At 41.4% G+C, this 22220-nt stretch overlaps 1 protein-coding gene across 6 annotated transcripts; it reads left to right on the forward strand.

The window, feature by feature from the left end:
* Positions 1-950: 950 nt before the first annotated feature.
* LOC110492493 (dystroglycan) lies at positions 951-18203 on the forward strand. 6 transcript variants are annotated; one of them, XM_021566862.2, is made up of 3 exons: positions 951-1242; positions 10644-11257; positions 13752-18203. In XM_021566862.2, exons 2-3 carry the CDS (start codon positions 10883-10885, stop codon positions 16053-16055), a joined length of 2679 nt encoding a protein of 892 aa, XP_021422537.2. In that variant the 5' UTR covers positions 951-1242; positions 10644-10882; the 3' UTR covers positions 16056-18203. The 6 variants fall into 6 exon arrangements, with proteins under 6 accessions (XP_021422537.2, XP_021422535.2, XP_021422536.2 ...); XM_021566860.2 differs by having other exon boundaries at positions 10661-11257; XM_021566861.2 differs by lacking the exon at positions 951-1242 and adding an exon at positions 1381-1513 and having other exon boundaries at positions 10661-11257.
* Positions 18204-22220: the final 4017 nt, after the last annotated feature.

Here is a 22220-nt window from a genome sequence, read left to right on the forward strand (position 1 = left end):
AATCATTCCTAGTCACATTTAAATGAAACATACAAATACAAAATGAGGTGTGTTATGTTAGATGCTTCTAAAGGCTGTACGGTTAAAAGCCCCTTGTTAAGTCCTCTTACAAAGCATCCGCAGACTGTATGCAGCCAGGCTATGTGATAACTTGTGATCGAATCTCTAAGCAAAATAAAACAATTAACTTACATTTCATAGATCAATAGATTTATCAAAAAAAGGATATGTATCAAAAAATGTTGTACCAGCATATATATTTTTCTCAGACTATAGTGTTGCAATAATGTTACAAACTTGGTGCTTAAAAGGTTGAGGATAATTATTTTCTTTCATGTAGATGCAGTTATGGAATTATGGCCCATTTTACCTAGACCCTGTTTAAAATACTAATTAAGTGTTTTTTGGGGGGTATCTGTACTTTACTATTTATATTTTTGCCAACTTTTACTTTCACTACATTCCTAAATAAAATAATGTACCGTTTACTCCATACATTTTCCCTGACACCCAAAAGTACTCGTTACATTTTGACAGGAAAATGGTCCAATTCACACACTTATCAAGAGAACATCCCTGGTCATCCCTACTGCCTCTGATCACTGAACAAAAATGCTCCGTTTGTAAATTATGTCTTAGTGTCGGACTGTGCCTCTGGCTATCCGTCAATAAAAAAAATATGAAAATTGTCGGGTTTGCTTAATATAAGGATTTTGAAATGATTTCTACCTTTACTTTTACTTTTGAAAGTTAAGTATATTTAAAACCAAATACTTTTATAATTTTACTCAAGTAGTATTTTACTGGGTGACTTTCACTTGAGTCATTTTATATTAAGTTATATTTACTTTTACTCAAATTTAGTGCTTTTTCCACCACTGCAAATTAGGGTGCGAATCTGTAAACGGGAGGAGTTATGTGAGATAGCGAGATTATAACAAACCTGAAGATCCAAGAATAGGGTGGGGGAGAGCAGTAGTGTGGGAGGACTAGGAGACGTGTGAAGTGGCAATCTTTTCCAGCTGATTAACAATGTTGAACATATGTTTAAAAATACCTTGACAACTGAGCTGGATAGCGGCGACTTTTCGGGGTTGGCCTACCAATTTGTCTTTATGTCTAGTGACACTAAACGCGTAAACGATGGCTATTTAGGTTTTTGAGTTTATCGCGGTTTTCTTTTCACACAGATGAGGAACTGAAAGGGAGAAAAGAGGAAACATTCTTACCTAAATTAACAAGGTCAGTTTTCATGATTATTTATCTCAATATAATATCAAGTTCTCTAAATAAACAAAAGCAATCCGTTTTTATTATTCATCAGTGTCATTTATTTCCTAAATTGTTAGTGTCTTTCGTCACCATCCATTCTAAAGACTAGCTAGCACATTCGATTAATCGAGACTAGTTTCTACTGCATCTTCTCGGCGGAAGGTTAACAACAGTGGTCATTCTTCGGTTCTCGTCGTCGACATCTTAAAATAATGGATGGAACGGGAGAAAAGAGGCAAACGTTCGTATTTTTTATTGAATCAATTGTCTATTTTTAATAACCAACTTCGCTAGCTACATTGAGCAAGGTAGGGTTTTAGTGCAGCTCTAGCCTAGATCGAACACACGACTAGCTAAAACCGCGAGTCCTTTCCGTGTACGGTTAGAACAGGTGCATCTCGCTCGAGCGCTGGGATGGTCGTGTCGACTTGCGGTTCTTGGCATATTTGTTACCAAAACAATCCGTTCGTGTTAAAAAATGTATCATCACTGTTGGAAGGATTGCATTGCGATTGATGTTTGTAAGTGTCTGTAATATGTTGACGTCTAATAAAGCTAGCTAGCAATGGCCTGCTTCTCTAACGTTATCTCACTAGCTACTTAGCTTGCTGTAGCTAGCTAGTTAGCATACCACCCGAAACGGGGCAGGCAGGGCCCTCCTTGTAATGGAATGACAGAATGCCTTTTATCTTTTTGTATCCGGACTTTTTCGATAATTCCAGGTTAAATTATTTATTCTGCTAACATTCTAGCTCACATAATTTAGTAGCCAGCTATGTTTGTTTGCCAGTGCTGTGAATATTGTCTGTCTTCACGGCAGCTATGGCGAATATTAATATATTTTTAGCGCTCATATTTTAAATACAGGGAACCTTTATTACTTTGAGTTAGCTACGCTAGCATGTAACTAGTTAGTAGTACTAGACTACGTTACATTGTCTCATCTTGCTACTGTTGATCATTTGGCTTTAAGACCTGACTAACTAAATTAGTTCTCAACTTCCCTTGCCATATTGGCTACTGACTACCGTTTTATAATTTGAATCACATTAAATTGCAGCTTGATTGGATTTCACAGCAACATTAGCTAAAAAAACATTTCCCTCTTACACTTAAGTAAGTTAGCCTACATATCCTTATACGAAGGTCAACATTTGAATAGCCTACTTACTAGCTAGCTAAGTTACTTTCAGCTATGTTGTTCAGTGGTTGGGGTCTGACTGGGTAACAGAGGGAACATCCAATCGTCTGAGATTGCAAGGCAAGCTTGTCTTGTTGAAATGTTTAATATTCAGATCATGTACTATCCAGTGGCTGCTTTGGTGGACGTTGGATACGTCAATTCAATTTGCTCTGAATGCCACTGTGCATTTGAGGCCTAATTATTTTGGATGGTTTCAAGTTATTTCCACTGCAAATGATTGTGAAGAGGAATTACGGATATAATTTAATGTAAACTTTTCCTCTTTGGTTGGAACTGGATGGCGCAGACATCCTTTCTACATGGGGATGAACACGGCCAGATTATTCTGACTGTAAATATGGTAGGACATTGTCAGCATGGTAACAACATTTGCTTTAATTTTCACAAGGCTTTGAAGGCCTAACATAATGTCTGTCACACTGCGTTTTTCAATTTATAAAAAATACTTCATTTTAGTTTGAAGTTAGTTGAACCAATTATTCTGTGTTATTGTGTGAGGAGTTGACATATAGTAGCTGTTTGGTTGTGATTTAGGCTACTGACAGACCTTCCCAAAATTAAAATCTTCCCTAATTGCAACCTTACTTCTAAGAATGCAAAGTTAAGTTTGGTATCAATTTTACAAAGATTGTTTGTTTGGTGCTCTTTGGCTTTTTGTTGAATTTAAAGCACCTGCTGTTTAACAGATTTCCAAGACTGGGCTAACTGAGGCTTCCAACTAGGGTTTATGTCAAAGATATTTGTTCTCAGGGATGGCACGACTGTTGGGTACAACGGAAATGTCACAATCTACTGACAAGTCTTCACCATTTAAACTAACGTCTCAGACTCCTGAAGAAATCCACTGCTTTTGTTTGTTTTCGTTGCATCATATTCCTCCTTGCTATTGCACTGTATCTAGGTATGGCATGAACAGAAACACATCAAATACTTTTCTTGTTTGTTTGGGAAATGGGCCTTGAAATGAATCCTTGGTTTGAACACATGATTGAATCATGTTCAGGAAATTGGAACATAATAGAATCTAGGCCACAGTGAGTAGCGTGCTCACTTTGATGCACACTGTCGCACAAATAGCTTTTTTTTTGCATGTGTAGAATATTGCTATAAACACTTTTATGTAAACATGGCAGGTGTTACTTGTTTGTGCTGTTACATAATAAGCAGAGGGAAAGTAAATTGGATGATCGAGCCTAGCAGTCCATTATGTAGGCCTGTTTTTTTTTTATGTGGACTTCACCAGCCTCTTCTAATATAGGCCATCCCCTGCCAGTTTGCCAGCTTGGCTGTGTCTCTCTTAAGGAGGCAGCTATAGAAAGTGTGACTGACTGTACAGTGTTTTCTATTCAGACTGCTCTGAGTCAGGGGCTCCTAGCGGAAGGGAGGAGAGAGCCTCATGCAAGGAGGGAGTGTACAGGGAGAGTGCAGACCATAGAATTGTCTCTGGTAGTGGTTTGATTGGGATCTCTGATATAACCTACATCTGCATGTCTCAGAGTTATGGAATAAGTCATCAGATCGGACTCTGGTTTTAGGTGAAACGAGGATGACTAACTAGTTCAGAGTTTACAGCTTCAGAAAGGTTGGGTAGTGAACCTAAACACCATAGAAACATCTACTGGTCAAACAAATGGTTAAATTATCTCATGTTGAAAAGCAGATGACTGACTACTCAGCCAAAGAGGGATTTAAGAACTTGCCAATTGTACAATTGCTTCAAATTAGGCAACATCAGCAATTGTGTAGCTGCCCTTGCAGCAGTAAATATATATATATATTTTTAAAGCCATGCATTCGAGATGGTGTGTGCCTGCCTGCATCCAGCATTGTAGATTATATGCAGGATAGTGCCGAGCAAAGGAACCCTGTGGATGGGGCTTAATGGAACATTCCCTCTTACCCAGCTGGTGATCTAGTCATAACAATCTCCTTCTACAGCAAAAACGGCAGTGCTTTCTGTTGTCAATGGATCACTCTACAGAAACAGGTAGACCATCTCTTTAAAATTTAGGAAGTATGTAAATGGGGCATAACTGACATTTAAAAGTCTGAAATATAGAGCGTCCTGAGTGGTGCAGCGGTCTAAGGCACTGCATTGCAAGTGCTTGAGGCGTCACTACAGACCCGCGTTCGTTCCCAGGCTGTGTCGCAACTGACCGTGAACGGGAGTCCCATAAGGCGGCGCACAATTGGCCCAGCGTTGTTCGGGGAGGGTTTGGCCGGGTGTCCTTTACTTGGCCACCCCTTGTGGCGGCCCAGGTGCCTGCAGGTTGACTTCGATTGTCAGTTGACATATTGGTGCGGCTGGCTTCCGGGTTAAGCAGGCGGGTGTTAACCTGTCGTGACACCCCATCCCGTGAACGGGACCATTGTCATCATCTGACACTAATTAGCATAACGCAACGGACATAAATCTTCCTAGAAAATCTTCCTATTCATGAAAATCACAAGTGAAATATATTGGAACACAGCTTAGCCTTTTGTTAATCACCTTGTCAGATCAGATTTTCAAAATATGCTTTACAGCCAACGCTAGACAAGCATTTTTGTAAGTTAATCATAGCCTAGCATAGCATTATGCCTTGCTAGCAGCAGGCAACCTTGTCACGGAAATCAGAAAAGCAATCAAATTAAATCGTTTACCTTTGATGAACTTCGGATGTTTTCACTAACGAGACTCCCAGGTAGACAGCCAAAGTTAATTTTTTCCCAAAATATTATTTTTGTAGGCGAAATAGCTCTGTTTGTTCTTCACGTTTGGCTGAGAAATTGCCCGGAAATCATTGTCTTTACAGTTTTGGAAACGTTAGTGTTTTCTATCCAAAGCTGTCAATTATATGCATATTCTAGCATCTTTTCCTAACAAAATATCCCGTTTAAAACGGGAACGTTTTTTTTTTCCAAAAATTGAAAATACTGCCCCCTAACACCAAGAGGTTTGGCGGGTCATGTTTCGGAGGATGCATGACTTGACCTTCACCTCTCCCGAGCCCGTTGGAGTTGCAGCGATGAGACAAGATTGCAATTGGATATCATGAAAAGGGGGATAAAATTAAAGATCCAGTCCATTTTAAAATTGTGTCCCCTTACACTTCATTGTTGTGATGCAAAAATTCAAGCAAAATGCATAGTTTTGCTGCGATGAGACCAGATTGAAATTGGGAGGAAAAAGAGGGTAAAAAAATATCTGGAATAGGCCTAAACTTTAAATTCCCCACTCAAACGATCGACTGAGTCGCTATGAGTGAAGGCTCCCTTGGAAAACACTTAGCCCTAACTTTAGACGATTTGCTTACTTTGCATCTAAGTTGAGGTTCTGCAGTCGATCACTTCTGATCTCGAAAGCAATGTGATGACGGGGTTTGGCTTCTGAGCAGCTTTAGCCAGGCCGGCGGAGAAGCGTGAACAGACCAGGGATCCTGACCCTCCCTTCTCTCTTTTAGTTTCTTTACAGAGGCTGAATGATGTTGGCATGTGTTTTTAAAAGGGGAGAGAAAATGCTTAGATCCATTTGTATGTTAAGCCTTATCAGTTGCCTTTGGGGTTTGATGAAGGCAGAATGACTATTGTAGTGTCAGACAGACCAAAGGGGAATCAAAGCTGTGCTTGTCTGTGGTGCTGAACTTTCTCATCCCCTTTTAATTGGCTTTTCCGAAAGGTACTGTAAGGGCAGGCTTTTAAAGATCCCTCTGTATAGGGTTGCACATTTTGGAGAATATTCAGAGGTGGAAACTTTCCGTGGGAATATATGGGAATTTATATTAATGACATTTTAAATGTAGATGTTTTGGTGACCGAAACAGAAACCTTTTACCTTATCATAAGTAGACATTGCAAATGATTAAATCCTTCCAATAGAAATAAAAAACACAATTTAGTTACCAATTGAACTTTAATTAAATGAGTTGACTCTTCACATGGGATGATTTCACTGAACAACAAAAGAAAAGGAATATTGAATGATCCCCAATGAGCCATCGCGTCTCCCAAAAACGTTTTCAACATCTGTAAAATGATAGTCTAGAAACTAAAGATTTGGTTGTCTTCCTCTCAGGCTTCCATGTCTTCTCCCTGGACCTCAATGTCCACCTCTTCAACATCAGACTGAGGCCTCAAATTAACTGTCACTTTCCAACCTTGTTGAGGATGGCTCATCAGGCTCAAATTTGTCCGGATGGCCACCAATTTTTCAACTCTTGTATTGGTCAGCCTGTTGCGTGCTTTGGTGTGTGTGTGTGTTCCCAAACAAGGACCAGTTGCACTTTGAGGTGGCTGATGTTGGTGGGATTTGGAGGAGGATGATGGAGGAAAGAGCCTCAGATCCACAAAGTCCCTTCCACCAGGTGGCTGATGAGATGTTGGCACGAGTGCCGTATTGCATCTCCATCCCAAAGCCCTTGCTTGGAAGTGTACATCGCCAGACTGCCAAGAATCTTGCCCTCATCCAGGCCAAGTTGGCGCGACACGGTAGTGATGACACCATAGGCCTTATTGATCTCTGCACCAGACAGGACGCTCTTGCCAGCATACTTTGGTTCCAACATGTACGCTGCGGTGTGTATGGGCTTCAGACAGAAGTCTTCACGCTTTATCATGTATTTCAGAACTGCAGTTTCCCGTGTCAACAGTGAAGTGGTCAGGGCAGTACGGATTTCTTCTCTTACATCTGCAAGCATAGTCTGAGCATCAGACAGGATGGCATTGTCTCCCTCAATCCGTGCAATGGCTACTGCTATAGGTTTCTGGAGTTTTAGGCTGCTTACCCCTCTCTCCCAAAATACATCATCCAGAAGGATCCTCTTGATGGGGCTGTCCATATCGGTATACTGTGATATGGCCATTTCTTGGAGAGACTCCTTCCCCTCCAGGAGACTGTCAAACACCCCATTGGGTGTTGCTGGGCAGCTTCAATGTGGTGCTCTTATTCTTCTCACTTTGCTTGGTGAGGTAGACTACTACTAATAACTTGGTGACCCTTCACATACCTTACCATTTCCTTGGCTCTCTTGTAGAGTCTATCCATTGTTTTCAGTGCCATGTCCTTGAGGAGCAGATTCAATGCATGAGCAGCACAGCCAATGGGTGTGATGTGAGGGTAGGACTCCTCCACTTTAGACCAAGCAGTCTTCATGTTTGCATCTTCCTGTGAAGATGTTTTTAAAAAACATACAATGATAAAGACAGAAATAGATAAGCAGTTAGATTAAACAACTCCTTTGTAAGATACATGTTTTAACATGTATGGAAACAAGTGAATTAACACTCTTTAAGCAAGCTCAAGCAAGATAAAACCCACATGAATAGCAAAAACTAGCAGAAATTGAGTTAGAAGTGATTTAAACACACTTTTCTGGATGCTTCTATTTATTACTTAACAACAAATCATGTATGTCATATAAAATATATTCACCCCACCCAGTATTGTAATCAAAACTTATCAGAAAGCATGCAGTCCTTTGCTCAGACAGTGTAGTAGTGTGTGCTCAATAGCATCTCATTAGTGTGCAAGATCTTGAGAATCAGCTGTACATGTGATGGAAGAATGCACTGTGATGCATGCACTGTGCATGCATCAATTCCATTGAATTGGGGATAGTTTAGCCAAAATATGCTACAATACCTAGAATTGCCTTGTGTATCCCACAAAGGTTCACTGTTTACAATAGAGTTTGACCGATTTTAATCGGAATGGCTTATTAATTAGGGCCGATTTCAAGTTTTCATAACAATCGGTAATCTGCATTTTTGTACACTGATTATGGCTGATTACTTTGCACTCCACGAGGAGACTGCATGGCAGGCTGACTACCTGTTACACGAGTGCAGCAAGGAGCCACGGTAAGTTGCTAGTTAGCATTAAACTTATCATATAAAAAAACTATCTTAACATAATCACTAGTTAACTACACTTGGTTGATATTACTAGTTTATCTACTTAGTAGTCTGCGTTGCATATAATCGATGCGGTGCCTGTTAATTTATCATCGAATCACAGCCTACTTCACCAAACGGGTGATTTAGCAAGTGCATTTGTGAAAAAAGCACTGTCGTTGCACCAATGTGTACCTAACCATAAACATCAATGCCTTTCTTTAAAATCAATACACAAGTATATATTGTTAAACCTGCATATTTACTTAATATTGCCTGCTAACATGAATTTCTTTTAACTAGGGAAATTGTCACTTCTCTTGCGTTCTGTGCAAGCAGTCAGGGTATATGCAGCAGTTTGGGCTGCATGGCTCGTTGCAAACTGTGTGAAGACCATTTCTTCCTTACAAAGACCGTAATTAATTTGCCAGAATTTTACATAATTATTACATACAATTGAAGGTTGTGCAATGTAATAGCAATATTTAGACTTAGGGATGCCACCCATTAGATAAAATACGTAACGGTTCCGTATTTCACTGAAATAATAAATGTTTTGTTTTTTAAATGATAGTTTCTGGATTTGACCACGTTAATGACCTAAGGCTTGTATTTCTGTGTGTTAATTATATTATAATTAAGTCTGACTGAGCGGTGATAGGCAGCAGCAGGCTCGTAAGCATTCATTCTAACAGTACTTTCCTGCATTTGCCAGCAGCTCTTCGCTGTGCTTCAAGCATTGCGCTGTTTATGACTTCAAGCCTATCAACTCCCGAGATTAGGCTGGCAATACTATAGTGCCTATAAGAACATCCAAAAGGCAAAGGTATATGAAATACAAATGGTATAGAGAGAAATAGTCCTATAATAACTACAACCTAAAACTTCTTACCTGGGAATATTGAAGACTCCTGTTAAAAGGAACCACCAGCTTTCATATGTTCTCATGTTCCGAGCAAGGAACTGAAACGTTAGCTTTTTTTTAATGGCAAATATTGCACTTTTACTTTTTTCTCCAACACTTAGTTTTTGCATTATTTAAACGAAGTTGAACATGTTTCATTATTTATTTGAGACTAAATTGATTTTATTGATGTATTATATTAAGTCAAAATAAGTTATTTCAGTATTGTTGTAATTGTCATTATTATACATGCATACAATACATGCATGCATACATCGGCCGATTTATAAAAAAAAATAATAATAATAATAATAATAATTTTAAAAAATCGGTATCAGCTATTTTGGTCCTCCAATAATCGGTATCGGTGTTGAAAAATCATAATCGGTCGACCTCTAGTTTATAAGCAAACTTTTTAAAATTAATTTAAGCCTGGGAATGTTTCTTAACTTCCCATGGAAAAATTCTGGAAATTGACCAGAAAGTTTCCAACCCATTGCAATCCTACCTCTGAATAAGTTCACACTGAACACAACTGAATGGAGAAAATGAGACCTATAGGAACAGTACAACCATGCAATAACAGCTGCCAGTTGTAAATAGGAATTTTCCTCTTTAGGCAATATAAATTCTCATTTCCATTCAAATTCTCTTGTGAAAAATGGTCTGTTATAGTCCTGTTGAGCTGACGTCACAGCCTATGTTTGCTTGGCATTAGGATTCCAGGCGATTGGCCGACCCTGGACTGCCCGTCTCTCAGCGTTACAGAATTGGGGTTGGCTGGGTCAGCACAGTGGAGGCTCTAATTCCCACCCCCAGGGCACCTAATTAAAACTTACAACCAAGACAAACGACCTTTGACTCTGTCTGCCATCTCATGAGAACTGCTATTCTGAAAACTCCATGACATGCGAAGAGATCAGTGGGAGATCAACATACCCTCTTAGCAAATAATTATGGCACTGTCTGTATCGGAATACTACTTCATGCTTGGTCTTCTGTATCAAAGCCTGTTTTTAGATTCTGCTTGTTCATTTAGTCAGGCCTCCCACTAGATTGCTAGTTCATAACTGCTCTGATAAAGGCAACAAAAAAAACGTCTCTATCCTGGGAATGCAAAATGTTTTTAGCACTCAGTTTTGCCCCAGTCGTTTTGTTTTGTCATTGTTACGTTCACCCACTTCATGGACTATTGCATTGAAATATTGTTAGTTAAAACTCTTTTGCGCTCAATATTTTGTAAAACCCAACACAATGTGTGCAGAGAATTTCTTTGTTATTATACAGTATTGAAAAATGGACTTGCCCGCGCAAGCTTGAGAGGTCTTTTGTGGAGGCAAATAACACTTGATGAGTTTATTAATGAAAAAAATGTATATCTGGTTCTTACAGTGGTTCTTTCTTTGCAGTGGCTGACTAACATGGCTGACTAACTACCTGCCACAGACTCTCTTCATGGATAACAGAGGAAGACGACAAAGGAAACACAAAATAAAACCTTATTAATTATCAACAAAGACAAACATCCAGAGGAACCAATCCACCACTATCGTCCCATCACTCTGACTTCCAGTGCATGTGGTCCTGAAGTCGTCCTAAGGAGGAGGCGGGGAACACATAGGCCTACCACTATGCACTGTAAACAGAGAGGTTGGGACTGTGGAAGTGTGGGAAGAACCAGACCTCCCCCAGGCAGGACTATCCCCCTGGTGCTGGGGCTACTGGTGGCCTTGGTCCAGGGCAGTGTGCCTGGGAGACCACTGGTGGAGGGCCTGGGGGAGATGTTGTCGGTGGACCTGGAAGCCTCCATGCACTCCTCTGTCCTCTCTGACCTGCAGACTGCAGCCTCTGTAGCCACAGAGGGACCTCTCACAGGTATCCCAGAATCCCTGGCTGCAGTCACAGAGGTGGCCCCTGCAGGAATCCCTGACTCTTCAGCAGTGGTGGGCCAGGGGTTCCAGTTGAGGATCCCGCCCAGGGCGAAGAATGGCAGTTGCAATGTTAAGGTAAGCATTGTCATGACTAGGACGTTACTGCTGATTGAATATAGTGACCCTCCCCACATACTGGTGGTGGATCTAATGGTGATAATCAAACCACCGCTGTAATGTCCATATGAACACTGATAGTAATAATTAGGGCTGACCCCAATTAGTCGATTATCTGGTCGTTAAGCTATCGGTCGACCAAGATTGTTTTAGTCGAGCAGTAACACCGATATATATTTGGCCCATATCGGTGAACTAATCCATTGCAGAGGCCTAGACTAAAAGCTAATTTATGCTTGATCCGGAAATGTGGTAGGAGGCTCCATGTGTAGGGTGGGGAAAATGTGGTAGGAGGCTCCCAAATATCGTAGCAATGCAGAAGGCTCTGTATAGCTCAATGCATTTGAAAAATCTTTCCAGCTCTCTCCCTTTTGATAACCACTCAGCGTGAAAGGGATCCAATGGAAATGTCATAAGAAATAATCAGGTAGCACTATTTTATCAGTGCTTGACTTGGACTGAAATAGGTTCCGGTACTCATTTTGGTTGCCGGTACTGTTTATATTTAGGTGCAGGAGCTCCACAATACTTTTGAGCTAGTATTCTATAAGAGGAACAGGAGCTCAAGCAGTAGAACATTTGATGTGCTGGTACTCTGCTCCAGTGAGTTCTTGCCCAAGTCAAGCACTGGTTCTTATCCCTTGTGCAAATAACCTACAGTTTTCTTTCCTGACCTCACTGGCGTAGAAACTGAGGGCCAAGAATATATTATGCAATGTTGCAAGTTTGCTAGTGCAAGCGTCGGGCTGGACCCAAGTTAATAGTTGATACAGTGCTTCAACATCGTTGCAGACAGGCTATGACAAGCCAATGTGATTTATTGGATATTTATTTGAATCTGAATATTTTCTACCTGCAGGCTGCAATGTTTTTATTTGTTGGCTTTATGTAGGCTAGAATCCTCCAACCAGGATTTCTGTAAAAAAAAAAAGAGAATTTAATGAAAGTTCCTGTCATTTTGCAATCCAAGTTATACTGAGTGAACAAAACATTAGGAACACCTGCTCTTTCCATGACCTAGACAGACCAGATGAATCCAGGTGAAGGCTATGAACCCTTATTGATATCACTTGTTAAATCCACTTCAATCATTGTAGATGACTAGGAGGAGAACGATTAAATAAGCATTTTTAAGCTTTGAGACATGTCTTGTGTATGTGAGCCATTCAGAGGGTGAATGGGCAAGACAAAAGATTTAAGTGCCTTTGCACAGGGTATGGCAAGTGCCAGGCGCATCAGTTTGAGTGGTTGAAGACTAAAACCCTGCTAGGTTTTTCATGCTCAGTTTCCCGTGTGTATCAAGAATGGTCCACCACCCAAAAGACATCCAGCCAATTTGACACAACTGTAGGAAGCATTGGAGTCAACATGGGCCAGCATCCCTGTGGAATGCTTTCGACACCTTGTAGAGTCCATGCCCCAATGAATTAAGGCTGTTCAAAAGGGGGTGCTACTCCATATTAGGAAGGTGTTCTTAAAGTTTTGTACATTCTGTGTATAACATTCAACATGTCACTCTGTATGCTCCTCTACCTCATTTCTGTAATCCTTTGTGCCCAGCGCTTGATCACAATTGTGCCTTTTCCAGTCTTCCTGTCCATGTTGAAACAGCAATGTGAGGTTACCTTGCACATAACAGACATCTCTCATTCTCTTTGGATTTTGGGAACAGTTATTACAGCTGAACAGAAAATTGCCTTCAATCGGTGAGAATGGAGGAAACAAAGCCATTTTGGGCAGCATTGTAGTCCTTCCCAATAGGCTTAACTTTACATAACCCCAACCCTTTCATTCTCTTCTATTTCCTATTTAGTTTTTACTCCCCAAGCTCGTATGGACATTTTGAACCCTTCTGCAATGATTTCTATTGGATGTTAAACATACTCTAGGCTAGATAATTCTGTGGCAGCAATTTGTTTAAGCCTTACGCTTCTTAACTAGCCAAATATTTACATATTTACATTGCAATGTATGGAATGGATATGCATAATATTCATGCCTCAGTACATTCTCTCTCACTGTATCAATGCTGATTTTTATTTGACTGTTGTGCAATTTGTTCCTTGGAGTTTGAATTAGAAGATATTATTTTGGCTCCTTGTATTATTGGGAATAATATCCTGACAAATTGTAATGTCTCAAAATGAAGGGGAGATGACTCAGGCGGCTGTCGTTTTGTGAATAGGGGCTCACTGGGAGCAGAGCTTCCTGCTCACTTCAACAAGGGTCAGTAGACGTCAGTACAGATGGATGAAATGAGTCAATGAAAAATGTGAGACTGAGTTTTCCACATCAGGTCTGTCTGATATACCCTTAAGATTACTGCACAGTTGGATAGGTTTTTGTCAGGATCGGCTTCTTGTGTGAAACACCCTGTCCTTTCAGAGTTTTTTGATCTATGAACCATAACGTTCCCTTATCTCTAAACCTTTCTTCTTCTCTCCTATTGTAGTTAACTGAGTTGGGAAAGGAACGCTTACCCTCCTGGCTGTACTGGGCCACAGGGAGCTGCATCCTACGAGGCCTGGCCCTGGAGCAGGACAGAGGTGTCCACCGTATCTCCCTCTCTGGCTCTGAGATGATAAACAGTGGCCATGGCTTGGAAGTCTTCTCTATTGAGGTGCACCCAGAGGAGTGGGCCGACGGTGAGCCGGCCCTGTTGGCTCTCCAGGCTGAGGCCAACAACCTCCAGCCATTCACCTGTGGCAGCGAGGAGCCCGTCACTGTTCTCACCATCATCCTGGATGCTGACCTCACCAAGATGACTGCTCATCAGAGGGTAGGCCTGCTGGCCAGCATGAAGAAGTTTTCCGGTGTCCCCCTGGAGCACATGAGGGTGGTCCCTGTCATTAACAACCGCCTGTTCGACATGTCCGCCTTCATGGCTGGGCCTGGAAATGCCAAGAAGGTGGTGGAGAATGGGGCCCTGTTGTCATGGAAGCTGGGCTGCGCCCTGGACCAGTCTAACATTCCAAACATCAACAGCGTCCAATCGCCTGCCAAGGATGGGTCCATGTCGTCCAAGCTAGGCTACCCAGTGGTGGGCTGGCACATCGTCAACAAGAAACTCCACTTGGTGAAACGGGTCAGGAGGCAGCTGGGAAACACCCCCACCCCTGTACCCTCCCTGCTCCCCCCAACCACTTACCCTGAGCCCCCTACTCGCATTGTTCCCACCCCCACATCCCCTTCCATCTCCCCAGCCACTGACAGCTCTGCTCCACCTGTCCGTGGACCCTTGCCCCTGCCGGTGAAGCCCACTAACAGACTGAGAGATCAGATAGCCCACACTCCTACCATAGGTGCTCCTCAGCCTACTAGGGTCCTGGGAACCACCAGTACCATCCCCATCCAGCCTACTATGACCCGGCCTGCTATTCCAGAGGCTACTGCTCTTCCCACCCCACCAAGCACCACTAGAAGGCCAAAGACCTCCACCACCAAGAAAACCAAGAAGGCAAAAACCTCCACTCCTGTGCCCAGAGAACCTAAGACCACCACGGCTAAGCCACCCAGACGCACCACCCCTCTGTCTCCTGTTCCTGACTACAACAACGAGAAGCCCCAGCTACGCAACCCCATCGACGAGGTGAATGCCTGGGTCGGGACCTACTTTGAGGTGAAGATTCCTCCAGATACCTTCTTCGACAAAGAGGACGGCACCACGGACAAGCTGCGTCTGACTTTGAGGAAGAACCACAACGAAGTGGTGAGCGAGACCTCTTGGATCCAGTTTAACAGCACCATCCAGCTCCTGTACGGTCTCCCAGAGAAAGAACACGTAGGCAAACACGAGTACTTTATGCTGGCCACCGACAAGGCAGGCATGAGCACCATAGATGCCTTTGAGGTCCATGTCAACCGTTGGCCGGCCACCGATAAGCCCTCTGTTGTTTTTGCCGCCCGTTTCCATGGTGAACCCAAGACATTGGCCAACAACGTCCACAAAAAGATCCTCCTGACTAAGAAGCTGGCGTATGCACTGGGTGACCGGAACACCAGCACAGTGACCCTGCGGAGTATCACCAAGGGCTCCATTGTGGTGGAGTGGACCAACAACAGCCTCCAGCAGAGCCCCTGTCCCAAGGACCAGATCACCATCCTCAGCAGAAAGATCTCTGACCCCCAGGGCAGGCCCACTCTGGCCTTCTCCAATGCCATGGAGCCAGACTTCAAACCCATCAACATCTCTGTCCGCGGCACCAACAAATGTCAGACCTACACGTTTGTGCCCCCAGGAGAGGTGACCATCCCTGTTCCCCCTCCAGCCACTCCTTCCCCTGGCACTGGTCGTAGCACCAGTGACGATGTTTACCTGCACACAGTTATCCCAGCTGTGGTGGTGGCGGCGCTACTGCTGATTGCCGGTGTCATCGCCATGGTCTGCTACCGCAAGAAGCGCAAGGGCAAGATGAGCATTGAGGAGCAGGCTACCTTCATCAAGAAAGGCGTGCCCATCATTTTTGCAGATGAGCTGGACGACTCCAAGTGTCCCCCGTCCTCCAGTATCCCCCTCATCCTGCATGAGGAGAAGCCACCCCTGCCCCCTCCGGAGTACCCCAACATGGCTGGCCCTCACAGCACCCTGCTCAACCAGGATCTCCTGATGGAGGAGTACTCCATCTACCATGATGATGACCCCAACGCACCCCCCTATCAGCCCCCGCCACCCTTCACCGTCCCCATCGAGGGGAAAGGGTCCCGCCCCAAGAACATGACATCATACAGGTCACCACCTCCCTACGTGCCTCCCTAACGCTTACAAAGCCTTGGCTTTGGGATGGAGGGGGAGCTGTGGTGACCTTTGTTTGAAAACAATTTCCGTAGGGATTTTACACACACTGTACAGTGGGATGGCTTTGACATAGCCGGAGTAGACGACCACGTCTATATAAGTGACCACTATGGATAACGTACTGTATAAGTCTAACACTGGCACAGGAAAACTGGACAGAGACCGTTTGTAAACGCCAGCTCTCTTTTCTTTTGTTGTCCTTCATAGTTATGCTTTCGACTCTTGCGTAATCTTTATTTTGATCTGTTCTTGCCAAGAATAATAATTTTTATCTTTGAAGATGTACTGTTTCTATTGTATAGAAAATAATGCAAAAGCGAGAGACTGTAGGCTGCAGAGGCCTTGGAGCAAATGTCACCATGACAACAGACTTGTAGGCTATCAATCACAAAGTTCATCTTTATACCAATTACAGTATATCACTTATCGGTCTTTGGGTTAGCTTTAAGATTTTGCTCCTGTTATTTTTAGAAGGTCGTCTAAGATAAAGTCTAACTAAAAACATGAAACCATTGTTTATTTACATCATAACCTTACATTTTATATTCTCCTCTTAATGTTACCCTTTTCTTTCTTTTACGTTTTAAAAATAACAGGTGTAAAACTTTCACTGGTGCAGACGCCTAATAAAACTAGCCCTTTGTGTCTGGCAGAACTGAACATTCTAACTGGTAGCCTAAAAAGGACATTTGTTTTTTTTATGCATAATGGGACTGAAATATCCTCTGCTATACAGGTACTGTACTTGGTCAACAAGTAAATCATAGACTGATAGTGAGAGGCCACACTTAATGTAAGGGGATTACAAAACAGGAGTAATAACCACATCAATATACATTGGTGTATTAACTTGCCCCTGAAACAGAGAGATTCAGAGATTCAGTGCCTTTAGAAAGTATTCACACCCCTTGACTCTTTACAGCTAGAATTTAAAATAGATTAAATTTAGTTTCGCTGGCTTACCCACACTAGCCTATAATGTCAAAGTAGAATTATGCTTTTTCACATTTGTTTTACAAATTAATTAATGAAAAGCTAAAATATCGTGTTTAAGTATTCAACCTCTTTGTTATGGTAACCCTAAATATGTTCAGGAGTAAGAATGTGCAGTACAGTGAAACTGCAAAAGGCTCTTAGACTTATCCAGAAAGACTCACAGCTGTAATTGCTGACAAAGTTGATTCTAATATGTATTGACTCAGGGGTATGAATTGTTATGTTAAATGTAAGAAGTTAGCAAACATCTCTAAAAACATGATTTCACTTTTGTCATTATGAGGTATTGTGTGTAGATAGATGGGTGAAGGGAAAGAGAGAATCTTTTTAAATTGTAACACAAAATGTGCAATAATGGTATGAATACTTTCTGAAGGCACTGTACTATTCCAGGGTTGCCAAGGTAGTGATAAAGCAAAGCATCCCTGTTTTCTTTTTCATCATAATGCTGGGTCAATGAGATGCTGTAACTAGGCAGCAGAGTGAACTGATGGAAGTAAATAATTAGGCTACTAGATTGATCAATTGTTTGTGTTGATGTAAGTTTTGAGGTTCAGGTCTCCCTTGGACCAGGTCTGTTGCAGAAGAGATTTTATCAGAGAAAATAACCGTAACTTTTATTAAGTAAATTAAATAAGAAAAGTGAGGGGGAACGTACAGTTCTGCAATATCCGTGCTCTCTGCCTCTATGCTGCTGCACTGCATCGTTAGTGTCTCAGTCATCAGTTGTGAGACAAGTGTATGTACATAATGGTGTGCCTGTGAAACTGAAGATCTCATAACGTTAATGTGTTTTATCAGTAGAGTTATGCTAGTGGGAGGGAAATTTTATTCTCAATTTTTTGTCTAGATTTATGATCACGATGTCATAAATTTAAATCATAGTTTGAAGGGGGCAAAAAAAGTTGACTCTCCCATCACTGAAAATATTGCATCCTGTAAAGAATACGATGTGGGAGGAAGACAAGTGAATAATGTACGTTTCATATCTGATATCACCATAAGGAAAAATGTTTGAGAAAAAAAATCTAATGTTTTTACTGAATTTTTGATACGGTCTCAAATTGTTTTATGAAAATATATTAATAAAGATGTACTACTATTTGTAAAGCCTCAAAGACCCTGTATTTTCCCTTTGGTCACTTTTTCCTCTGAAAAATGTATTGTATCACTTGGATAAGATTTCATCACGTTACCATTTTCTTCTATTTCACGCTTTGTAAACATTTTCTCAGTTCATATATTAACACTTCCATGAGATTGGGTAATTGGCTCTGGTTAATGTCTAGATTCATATATATTACAGTATGTGTAAAGACATTTTACATTGTTTCAGAATGTTAGTCACAATCATGATTGGGATCAATATCTGATGAGAATCTCTTGCGGTTGAATCAATCAGCAACACATTTCTCGCTCCACAAACTATCAGTAATTTAAATCATGTCTCATATTACTTTTCATAATGCTAAACATGTGTAGCTACACGTACCATCTGCTCGTTTTTGATTAAACTGGGTACCAGTCTTTTTAGCTAATGTTTCATTCCTTGCCACTCCTGTCTTTGGCAAATGACAGGAGTGGAATGATATCTTAAGACTGGTACCCAGGATAGTTGTCAAGGGCCTAATACTGCACAACCTCTTATGTTCACATGAACAGGTTACAAACATGTATAATGAAAAATCTGAATCATTTAATCATCACACACATTGAACAAAGATGTGTGTCAATGTGGAGCTACTGTAAACCAGAGGAGCTGTAGCACTTAAAGCCCATATTAAGCTTGCCCTACTTTGGCGGTTTAATTAAACCTGCAGGTCTTTTGTACCTTTAGCACTAAATGTTGTCCTCTTGTGAGAAACCACAAATGGAGTGACCCTGCGGACGTATACTCTGCATTATTCATGACGATGGATTGGAAAGGTCTTTGTATTTGACAAACGCCACTGTTTAAGTGCAAGTCCAATGAGTGATAGATTAGGGCCAGTCAGGGACGGCTCTAGCCTTTTGGGGGCTCTAAGCGAGATTTGGTTGGTGGGTCCCCACGCCAAGCAGGCCTAGAAAATGTTTGACCCCCCTCTTAAGGGTGGAGATTTTTTGCTAATGTTTTAAAGTACATTTCCTGCAATTCTACACATTTAATCATTGGGGCTTAGAGAAAATATCTAGTTTTAAAGCAATTTTCTACAGTTCTACACATTTTGCCATGGGTTGGAGAGAAATGTTGACATTTTATAGCAAATGTCATGCAATTCTACTAATTTTGCCATGGGCAGAGATTTGTTTTGCAGTTTCAAAGCTAATTACTGCAGTTCTACACATTTTGCCATAACTTATGCCATGTTAATGATGTCAGAGTGACTAACAAAATCAATGGGGGCCAGTGCTCCTGAGCATGTGCCCGGTTGATATTCGGCCATGATTACTACAAGTTCAGATAACTGGCTAGACTAATTTCACAATGGAAGAATTGTTAGCTGACATGGCTAATTGAGTGACTGACAAAACAAGAGAAAAACTGATGATCCACAACCACATTTTGAACTTGCACCTTGTGTATTCTACTATTCTAACTCAGCAGTAAGTTGAGACACCGACTTGAGTTCACCAAAAATTATATATAATAATAATAATTGGGTCTAGGGGCCCTAAGCAACCGCTTATGTTGCTTATAACCACTATCCAGCGCTGCTACACGTGCTGTTACCAGGCACAGGCAGGCCATAGTAAGGACTAAGTACACAACTTTCCTTAAGGATTACTGAGAGAGGGGATTTGATTTACTGATATTTCTGACCAATCTGGAATTCCTGATTGTTTGACCCTAGAAAATCTGGACGGCCGATTCTCACACCTCTATTTTACAATCACAGTGGACCGATAGCTTTTACCCATGATTGTCTTCATTTTGACAATCACATTTCTAATTATACTGTATGTCTGTAGGCTTACTATAAAAACAATATGGGCTAACCCAGTTCCTAGCTGGCTACTGCGAATGGGTTTCCACATACAAGCTCCACACATTTGTAGAAGAAATTACTGTATATTTATGTAATATAAATCAATTTAAATCCAATGTAAGGAGAAGAGCCAGAAATATATATTTGTTCTAACAGCAGTGTTCCAACCATGTTTCCAGGTGGGAGCCTTCTCTTCCAGTGCTCTTGGCTCCTACCTCTTTGCCGGGTTATCTATTTATAACAATGACTAATCATTGCCTTACGATTCTAACATTAGAGAGCTTTTGTTATCATGGCTTACTCTGGAAAGGTCAGAAGCAATTCTATTAGCTGTTGGTGTTGCATTTCAGACCCATACCTCATTGACAAACAGATGTTTTTCAGTGGAAAATGTCCACATTTTGTCATTTGTCCTCTTCAGACACAATACAGGGCCTGAGAGAAATTCCTCTTTCCCTCTTCCTCAGAAAGCCCCAGTTGCTAGAGCATATTGAGTCACCATGATATGGGAGTCTTATGTGAAAATGTGTTATAGTGGCTTTCTCTCCTCCGCAATACTGTAGTGTTTATACTTACAAATGTAGGATCTTCATTTGATCACTCTTTTCTTGCTGAGAATTGTCCTGTGCTGCCGGAAATGCAGATGAGCTTTGTGATTGACATAAATTAACTGAAAACCCTCATCAACACACGGTTATATTAACAGTATTCCACTTTTCATGTAGCCTAATTTTGGTCAGCTAATAACCTAACCACCGGTCAAGCAACATTATGGACAAAAAGTTCAAATCCTATTGCTGCAGGATTATTTTGCTGCCAAAATACAGGTGAAATTATGATCCTACACCTGTAAAGTGAATCATACTATCATACTTTGCTTAATCGGTTATTCAAAAGTCCAGGGTTTATTTTCATGTTGATCCTCCACTCCTCCTCAGAACCAACATAGATCCACTGCCGTGTGTCATGAGTATGCAATACAGATCAGGAGGGTCCAACGTTACACAGAATTCAGATAGAAATTCGTTGTACTGAACAGATATTTATTATGTATGACTGACTGTCATGGTGAATAGGGGGTCATGTGAGGTCTATTAATTACAGTTCTGCAGTATCTGCCACCTTCTGAATGTTTCACCTCACCATTGAATCAGTTAAAGTCTCTTTCTCTTAATTGTCAACTGATTTGAAGAGAATGCCATTCAAAGTAAATTCACATTATACTTTTATGAAACTGCTTTATGGAATTACTTATGGAGAATAATCCATTCTTGTAACTCATGAGTGCGCAGGGTTTGTCAGACTGACTGCAGCACTGCATTGTGCTGTAGCTTAAGTACAGCAGGGTTTTGTTGGGCAATGATGTAAAAACTTGGAGATTAGGCTTTTTCATATCCCGCCTCCCCCCACTTCATCAAAACTCTATGCACTCATTAATAATGTACTGGGAATGAAGGTTAATGTATGTGATGAAATATTGATGAGTTTTATAAGAGCCTAGGCAGAGCTGACCTTTCAGTTGTCAATGCCTCTGATGCACTGCCTCTTGGCAGTTTGGGCTTGTCCTGTTTTGGTCCCTTTCACTGCTCTGTGCACAAAAACCACCATCTTCTACCACTCTATGTCACATTATTGTCACGGAAGACATGAGTTTATTCAGATTGAAGTGAATGAGGATATGCAATCAGCCCTAACCCTGAAGGTCCACTAATGAGGTTTGCGTGTTGGGTTACATTACATGAGTTGAACAAAAATACACTTTTTTAGACAAAATTGTATTTTCTCGGCTAGCTACATAGCTTTGGGACAGAAGCCATTATAACACTACATTACACACAGAACATACATACATTTTATGAGTGTACAAGCCCTTGAGCAAGGAGCTTCAACAACAAAACACACATCCAGAGATATATATACTATATGAGAATAGCTTTAAATAGGTTGTTTGTTAGTACTATCAGGTATATTACAACACACTAAATAAGATATTTGTTTTTTCAGGGTGAAATTGGCTGTCAAATTAAATCTCTCCTTTCAAGTGTTCGGCTGTTTCTCTGGAATCATAACAAATGCTCATTAGCCACATGATGCTTCCAGGGCAACCTCTCCCTGAGAGAGGCTGCAATTATTCCACTGTAATAACGCTCTCTCTCTCTCTCCA

The sequence above is a fragment of the Oncorhynchus mykiss genome, chromosome 16 (genome assembly GCF_013265735.2).
Source record: "Oncorhynchus mykiss isolate Arlee chromosome 16, USDA_OmykA_1.1, whole genome shotgun sequence".
Classification (NCBI taxonomy): Eukaryota; Metazoa; Chordata; class Actinopteri; order Salmoniformes; family Salmonidae; genus Oncorhynchus; species Oncorhynchus mykiss.

What these genes read in the sequence shown, in the direction of transcription:
- LOC110492493 (XM_021566862.2), top strand. Translation starts at nt 10,883, where the DNA reads ATGCACTGTAAACAGAGAGGTTGGGACTGTGGAAGTGTGGGAAGAACC. An exon ending in ATGGCAGTTGCAATGTTAAG is followed by an intron (nt 11,258 to 13,751) that starts GTAAGCATTGTC and finishes CTCCTATTGTAG; the next exon opens with TTAACTGAGTTGGGAAAGGA.